General features: G+C 44.3%; 2 protein-coding genes across 2 annotated transcripts; both read left to right on the forward strand.

Annotated features, from left to right (window-relative positions):
* Positions 1-54: 54 nt before the first annotated feature.
* LOC128747450 (cytochrome b-c1 complex subunit 6, mitochondrial) lies at positions 55-1598 on the forward strand. The gene is made up of 4 exons (XM_053845344.1): positions 55-179; positions 356-394; positions 817-978; positions 1334-1598. Exons 1-4 carry the CDS (start codon positions 135-137, stop codon positions 1364-1366), a joined length of 279 nt encoding a protein of 92 aa, XP_053701319.1. The 5' UTR covers positions 55-134; the 3' UTR covers positions 1367-1598.
* Positions 1599-2230: 632 nt separating this feature from the next.
* Positions 2231-7394, forward strand: LOC128746808 (vitamin D3 hydroxylase-associated protein). Its single transcript, XM_053844144.1, has 15 exons — positions 2231-2516; positions 2877-2990; positions 3098-3238; positions 3313-3446; positions 3634-3840; positions 3936-3976; positions 4045-4169; positions 4992-5117; positions 5192-5289; positions 5349-5448; positions 6304-6347; positions 6413-6452; positions 6529-6637; positions 6839-6984; positions 7086-7394. Exons 1-15 carry the CDS (start codon positions 2295-2297, stop codon positions 7245-7247), a joined length of 1809 nt encoding a protein of 602 aa, XP_053700119.1. The 5' UTR covers positions 2231-2294; the 3' UTR covers positions 7248-7394.
* The last annotated feature ends 456 nt before the right edge of the window (positions 7395-7850 follow it).

A 7850-nucleotide genomic window follows, 5' to 3' on the forward strand; every position in this document is an offset into this window, starting at 1 on the left:
ACGAGATTTAAAAAAAAATGTTTAACGGAATATGACACTATTTTGAAGCTGACAGGTCGCTTCGCTTCCCGTGATCGTGACTTCCGGTGCCCTCCAGCTGGCCAGTTTGACAGTGGAAGAAGGACATCGAAATCATGGTTTTTGAAAAGAAAATGATCGCTTACGGCGAACCCGAGGAGGTTGGTAGATATGTTGACATGTGTTACCCTGTTAAACTGACTATATAAGTAGGAGCTGCATAAATGAATTCGGCGTTGCTTCATCAACACTTAGCCTAGCAAGTAGCCACTGGCTGTCACAGGCGGTCTCATACCGGCGTTATTTTAAACAACATAGTTACCGATTTTCCTTTCAGGACGAGGAAGAAGAGGAGGAAGAAGAGGAGGATATGGTGGTATGTGTTGTCCTTTGCCTGGTTACTGAGGAATCTGGTCACAGGACACAGAGCAGTGTTCCGCCTTCCTTGTTTCTTTTGTGTTGTCAGTTTTTATTTTCCACTGAACTGTCCATCGTTGTTTCTGTTCATTGTTCCTTATAGAAAATTATGTTATCTTGATACACAGTGCTGTTATTAACAGATGACATCCAAAACATTTTTTTAAAACGTACAGTTTGTTCACATTCAATATTTTTATATATGACGTCTAAAATGTGTCAAATGACATAATGTTACCATTGATTCGACGTAAGCGAACTCACTGGTGGGTGTTTGGTTCAGAACAGATCAGAATGTGGTTGATCTAATGTAACCACGTTGTAATGCCTCCCCAAAAGTATCTCTGTTGTCTAGCTGCTGTGAGCTTTGATTTGTTGCAGGATCCTCTGGAAACACTACGACAGAAGTGCGAAGAGTCCGAACACTGCATGCACACTCAAGCGCGTCTGGAGAAGTGTGAGACCAGAGTTGGTTCTCGGTCTGCAACAGAGGAGGATTGTACTGAGGAACTGTTTGACTTCCTTCATGCCAGAGATCACTGTGTAAGTTTGGCCCTCATGTAGCCACAATATTCAGGGAGAGAGAGATAAGGGTTGATTTCAAGTGTATTGCAAGTGTTGACAATGTTGTAGCTGGTTTTCATTTTATGTGTAGTGCTTTTACAGTTGGGTCGATAAAATTATGGCACTGGCAAAAAAAAAAGTTGCAGTACACAAGCTAGTATATCACTTCAAATATATTACACTTCATTCAGAAGTGTTGTGTGTATGATGCATCTCATGATCATATGATCAATAATGTGTCTATATAGTGCTAGTAATTTTAAAGCATATTTAGACCTGTTGTCCATCATAGTCATCATGTTGATTTTTTGCATTGTCCTGGCTTTGTCTTAAGGTGGCGCACAAACTCTTCAACTCCGTGAAATGAAGCTGTTGCTGCTCCCAACATTCTTCTGATGCCGTAAGAAAAAAGAGGCTTTATAAAAATCCTCTGGTGGATCTTCTCTGTTTTGCTGATTTATCTGATCCTGATCATGTGATGAGACTGGTGTGTTTGTCTGGGTCGAGTCCACATTTCATTAAAATGTTTGACTTGCTCACCTCACTGTGTTGAAGGTAACCTTTGTCTCAGAACAGAACTGAATAAAAAAAGAACCTTTGTCCCTGGTCTGTTTTGGTTATGTTTTGGTTATGGCTGACAGGAGCTTCATTTTTGGGTCAATGATAAAACTGTGGGTCACTTCCAGGTCAGTCTCCAGATGCTTCTAGTTTAATGAACAGACTGCTTTCATGCCCGTCTTCCCACCTACTGTACAACCTGTCAGAGCGTAGCAGTGCAGCTGAGACTGTGGAACAAACTCATCCAAATCAAATACTGTTGGGCCTGGCTCGAAAAAAGAATTTGTGGATTGACAGGCTCATGTTGACCCAGATGTTTTTCTTTCTTTTTTTGTCTAAGTTTGCTTATATGCTTATACTTCTTTATATATTCAATTTCATCAGTCATTTCCCTCATTTCATGGTGGGTTCATCTTCACGAAAGTAAGGTTTTAAATGTTAATAAGAAGAAGTTTGCGTTTCTTCTTATGCTGTGAATAATAACGTTTTTTCAGTAGATTTACTCGCATGTTTTGGGCTGGTTTTGCTAGTTCTTTCCACGTATCATTCCATAGGATCAGTGTGTGTGTTCGTCAAATACCAAGCGCTGGTACGTTATTTGCCGCCCTGTGCGCGGCAGCATCGAGCCGAGATGCCTTCAAGGTTCCGGAAATGTTCCTTTCCCCGAAGTAGAAGAGGCGTGGAGCTGTGCAAATACCGGGGTCGCTCAGGAGAGCTGCGATTCTGCGACCGTCGCAATGATGGACCAGGTGCGAGAGTTGCTCTCCGCGTCAGAGCTGGACATGCGGGCCGCTCTGCGGCTCTTGGCGGCGGCTTTCTGTGGTGCGGGGACAGTAGTGGCGCTGGTGCGGAGGGTCATCAGCCGGAGGGAGACCGAGAAAAAGATCCAGAGCGCCAGAGACAGGAGAGCCAGGGGTCTGCAGCGGTCGCAGGAGAATGTCATCCGGTACAAGGAGACGGTAAGTTTGCTTCGCTTTGGGACTCGATTGTTATCCAGTTAACGAGAAAAGTGAATGAATTAGTCATTGTGTGAGGACAAATTCTGTTTATGTACACTTGTTCTTTGACATCCGCTTCACGCACGCACAAATACATGAATAATACATTCATTAAAAAAAATGCAAATGAAAGCCGTCAAACCTGCCTATGATAAGTGCAATAATCAGATTTAGCGGTTTTGCGTTCATATTGTAAGATATGTCTGTATTTTATCGAACTGATTGTGTTAAACTGATTTTTGTTTTCCGATGCTGCGAAAGTAACCTCAGAAGAACTGTGACTTTGATCACCGGGACATGTCTTGTTTGACTGTCTTTCAGCATCCAAACAAAGACTTTGCTTTCATTCTGAGTTTGTCGCTGTCAGAGTTGACAGAAGCGCTCCAGGGAGGCTCCCTGACCCCCGAGGATGTGTTCTATGCATACATGGAGAAGGTGAGGAACTTTTTCAAAGACAAACACCTGCATCCCAAAGCTACATTGTAGATGCATGGCCAGAGGTCCAAACTGTTCTTCGATCGTTTCAACATGTCTGTCCACAGATGCTGGATGTGAACAGGAAGACAAACTGCATCACAGAAGTTGTGGTGGAAAGTTTCGATCAGCTGAAATCTTTGGACTCGTACAAGGACGGCCTGCTGTACGGAGTTCCAGTCAGCATCAAAGAAAACATTGCCATCAAAGTGAGCAGAATGACGCGATTCCTTAGGTGAAATGTCATCATGGCACTTATACTCTCTGAATTTGACCTCACCAGAACTATGACTGCACCTGTGGGGTGATGAAGAACCTGGGACAACCACTGGCAGCTGATGGTTTGTTTGTTGAAGTCCTGAAGAGACAAGGCGCCATTCCATTTGTCAAAACCAACGTGCCCCAGAGCCTGCTAAAGTAATCGTCTCTTAGATTCTCCTGCGATTTTTACCTGTGCAAAGAATGAAGTCTGTTATATCACATGACGTCACATGACATCACATGACATAACATTACATCACATTACATGAAATATCGTATTGCATCGCATTGCATCGCACTGCATTGCATCGCATCATATCATATATGTTTCTTCAACCCTCAGTTACGAGTGTAGTAATCCCATCTTCGGGATCACCCTGAATCCACTGAATCCTAAAAAGACCTGTGGAGGTTCCTCTGGTGGAGAGGGAGCCCTTATTGCTGGAGGAGGCTCTGTCCTGGGTATCGGCACAGACATTGGTGGTAGTATTCGGATCCCTGCTGCCTTCTGTGGGCTGTGTGGCCTGAAGCCAACCTCAGGCCGCCTCAGGTAAATGAGTCAACCTTACAATGTGTTTGATGTGTTCCACTGGCCAAGTCAAACTTTATTACACTTGTGTAATCTTGGCTGTTTGTGTCTCTCAGTCTACAAGGGACCGTCTCCTTATACAGAGGGCAAAAGTCATGTAGGTTAACTGCCTTTGTTATTACCATGCTGTGCAACAATCTCGACACATGATTTACTTCCCCCCAGTGTTTGCATCAGCTGGACCCATGGCCAAGGACGTGGACAGTCTGGCTCTGTGCATGAGGGCTCTGCTTTCGGACCACATGTTTGGGCTGGACCCCACAGTTCCTCCCATGCCTTTCAATGAGCAGGTCTGTCTCTCTTTGACTGTGTGTCCCATAATATGCACACATGTTTTGTTCTTGTCACAGAACCACGACTATGTCGTGGTCAACAGTCTGTGCAATTGAATCAGTTCCTTAAAGCAGAAAATGAGAACTTTCCAATGATGTATGACATGCAGATTCAGCTGTGAGTTGAGACAGAGAGCTATGTTGAGCGTGTGTTATCGAATGTTTATTAGGTTTGTGAAAGAGTTTATTTTACTTAGATTTTGGCACAAGTTTCACTCCAAACCATGCTCCACTGTCAGTGACAGTGAGAAGGCCCACCAGGCCTGGACATTGTCTTTGAGAAGTGACAAGGAAACTGAATAATAAAAGTCCAGGAGTGAATTATTATACAGTATGGTTGTTGTTGTTGGACAGTTATTGTAAATATTGTACCCATGTAGAACAGTTCAGAGTTAAATTTGCTAATACATATCATTTTAGAGTTATTACTGCTGTAAAGTTATATTTAAACTGTCTAAAACTCATACTGATGCTGAACAACTGACATGTATGGAAACACCAGGTTCAAAGTGGAGACCGAAAATCCTCCATTCAGAGAACAATGGAGTGAAACTTCAGCATGTTGTCTGAGCAACCTCAGTGAATGAACCCTCTCAGCTGAAAAAAGATTCTTTGTGGCTCTTTCAGACTTTTATGTCCCAGTCTTTGGCCATGAATTGGTGATTGTAAAATGTCCGTAGCTCCAAGTGTTTCCCTGGTAATGGACTGACTTCCTCTTCAGATGGTCCCTGGTTTTTCGGTGTGACTCGCACAGGCTCCATTAAACCGTATTTCCCACAGATCTACCTCAGCCGCTCCCGTCTGAGGATTGGTTATTTCGAAAGCGACGGATATTCTCAACCTTCTCCTAGCATGGCTCGCGCCGTCCGAGAGGTGAAAGCCCTTCTGGAGCAGGCGGGACACACAGTAAGATCCCACACCCATCGTTTCAGGCGCCTTCATTAAATGCTCACTCCGTGGTGTTGTTCTCCTCAACACAGCTGGTTCCTTACACTCACCTGAACCTGCACGAGGCCTTCCCAAATCTCATGGTGAAGAGTGTTGTCGCAGATGGAGCCTTCACTCTGAAGAAGTCACTGTATGTGCTGGTGTATCAGAGAGACAAGCCCAGTATGTCAACTGTTGCTCCTCTACCAGGCAGGGCAGCCCCCTGGACCCTACTCTCCGACCTCAAGTGGCCCCCTACTTCCTGCCCCTCTGGCTGCGGAGCATCATTGCATTCCTCCTGAAGCCTCTGGTGAGTTCTGTTTCTGACTGTATTGTTGTTTAATGTCAATAAAGGAACGACATTGTGCCGTTCATTTGGTTACAAACTGTTCTCCAACTGAACCAACTGGAAAGGCATGTCAAAATTTAACTCTCTTTTTGCTCTAGCCAACTCACATACATTCAAAACTGGTATACATTCTAGCCAGTCTTCTGGTGTGCTCCTCCAGTGACGTGGCTATCACAAAGCGTGGGAGAATTAGATGGGTTTGCATAGCCTTGTCTTTTGACTTTCGTATGAGACATGGCACTATGCCAGGTCGCAAATACCCAAGAGTGATGGAAGGCTTGTTTATGACAAACACAAGCCTTCCATCGTGTGCGATTTTATTTGTGTTTGTCACGTCTCCTCTGGTGACTTTGGTATCAGCTGTCTGGAGAAAGGCACTGTAGTCAGTTCTGTTTTTGTCTCTTGGTTATGACCCTTGTTTGATCGGTGCGATTGACTTTTCCAGATGAGAGTCCAGCCCAGACACACGTGGGCTCTCTGCTGCTCTAATGGCAGCACCATGACTGTAGCAGAGGAGTTTAAGGGAAAGCCAAAACCTTAGACGACATGTAGTTGCAGGGTGGTTATTCTGTTTTTTTTTTTGTTTTTTTGCAGGGTCCTTTAGCTTTGAGGTCAAATTGTAATGACTGTTGATATAATGGAATGAATGACAAACTAATGTTTGTTGAGCTTATCTTCTGTGGTGGTTCTGGTGTGGCGTTGTCCACAAACATATAGAGATGACCTGGTCAATGTTTGTCTGCCGTGGGTGTGGGAAGCAGCTAAGGGCAGGAGTTGTGGAGTTTCTGACTTGTTTCTGTCTTAAATTGTCAACAGTTCCCAAGAGGAGCGTCGTTTCTCAAGGCCAGCCTCGGCACAGGGTGAGTTATCCACGGTGTATATTGGTGACTTGATCCCAATGATTTCTCTTTTGTTGTTTATTTAGAAGCGTTGAGGCTCTTTGGAGGCTCCATGCGGAAAATGAGGTGCGCTGCTTCGATCATCATGCTGGTGCGTTTCAAAAAATATCAAATCTGATGCGAGCTTTCCCTCTGTCCTCAGGATTACATCAGAGATACCATTGCTCAGTGGAGAAGGAGCAACATTGACGTGCTGCTGTGCCCCATGATTGGACCGGCCTACAACCACATGTACCCTGGCAGGCTCACCAGTACGACCCCTGCTGTTTCCCCCCTTCTTTTCTGTGAAAAATCACGGAGGGATAAACAATTCCTTCGACAACACTATGCTCCTCCCTCAGTCGACTGAGATGCTCATCACATTACTTTTTCAGTCAACAATTTGCGAATGACCTTTGGATGTCTTCAATCATTCATGAGCAAGTGAACATGATGTATTCCTGTGCTTCCAGGTGTTCTTCCGTACACATGCATATTCAACCTCCTCAACTTTCCTGCTGGCGTCGTTCCTGTTACCACAGTGACGGCTGAGGATGAGGAGGAGCTGCGACATTTTAAGGGCTATTTTCAGGATCGCTTTGATAAACTCTTTAAAGAGGTAAGGAACTAACTCACTCAGCGTTAGATGCAGCTCTCCAGCTCGCCAGCAGATGGCGCTAGCCGACCACTGCTGGTACTGACTGTTGCGGCTCTGTGCAGGCCGTGTCTGGAGGTGTGGGGTTACCAGTCGCCGTCCAGTGTGTGGCTCTGCCCTGGCAGGAGGAGCTGTGCCTCCGCTTCATGAAGGAAGTGGAACAGCTGGTGAAACAAGTGAAGCTAAATGTCCCTTCAAAACCAGGCCACCACCAGGAATGTGTTTAGAATCAATCTTGGATCATTTAAATGTAGCACCGGAAGTAAGGGTCTCTGCTTTTTTGTTGACTAACTTAAATTAGTTCAATAATTTAATATTTATAAATCGACATGTTGTTTACCTTTAGCTTGTACATATAAACCTGCTAATAAAACTCCTCTGTCTGCAGTCACTTTTTCCTCATATATTTCTTTCTTCTAAGACAGACCTGTCGGATGGTCTGAATGGTCTTGAATGGCCTCAGAAGAAGATCCTGTCCAACAAAAAACGTTTTCTTGGTACAGCACATTGAAGACAACATGCTCACCTGTGCCAAACTCAAGGCCTTAGGGCCTAATCTGGCCTGCTGAGTCATTTTTTCTGGCTGCAACAACCTTAAATAGAGAGCTCGCTCAATTAACTTCACTTTATTTGTGATTTCAGAGACCGAAAACCTCCATTGCGCCCTGAAAGACAACAGACTTTGCTATTTAACAAGATGTTTTCTAGGTGATTAAAAATGCCAACAGTTGATCTGTGAACTTCCACAATATCGACAGGCCTTCAATTAAATTTGACAAATATGTTTTTAGGTGAAGACTCGTAAGCAGTTAACATGTAACTGTAAATTG

Source organism: Synchiropus splendidus, chromosome 1, assembly GCF_027744825.2.
Source record: "Synchiropus splendidus isolate RoL2022-P1 chromosome 1, RoL_Sspl_1.0, whole genome shotgun sequence".
NCBI lineage: Eukaryota > Metazoa > Chordata > Actinopteri > Syngnathiformes > Callionymidae > Synchiropus > Synchiropus splendidus.

Coding starts and splice junctions, on each gene's coding strand:
- LOC128747450 (XM_053845344.1), top strand. CDS start 135: ATGGTTTTTGAAAAGAAAATGATCGCTTACGGCGAACCCGAGGAG. Junction 395..816: donor AAGAAGAGGAGGATATGGTG/GTATGTGTTGTC, acceptor GATTTGTTGCAG/GATCCTCTGGAAACACTACG. Junction 979..1,333: donor TTCATGCCAGAGATCACTGT/GTAAGTTTGGCC, acceptor CTTTGTCTTAAG/GTGGCGCACAAACTCTTCAA.
- LOC128746808 (XM_053844144.1), top strand. CDS start 2,295: ATGATGGACCAGGTGCGAGAGTTGCTCTCCGCGTCAGAGCTGGACATG. Junction 2,991..3,097: donor TCTATGCATACATGGAGAAG/GTGAGGAACTTT, acceptor GTCTGTCCACAG/ATGCTGGATGTGAACAGGAA. Junction 4,170..4,991: donor CCATGCCTTTCAATGAGCAG/GTCTGTCTCTCT, acceptor TATTTCCCACAG/ATCTACCTCAGCCGCTCCCG.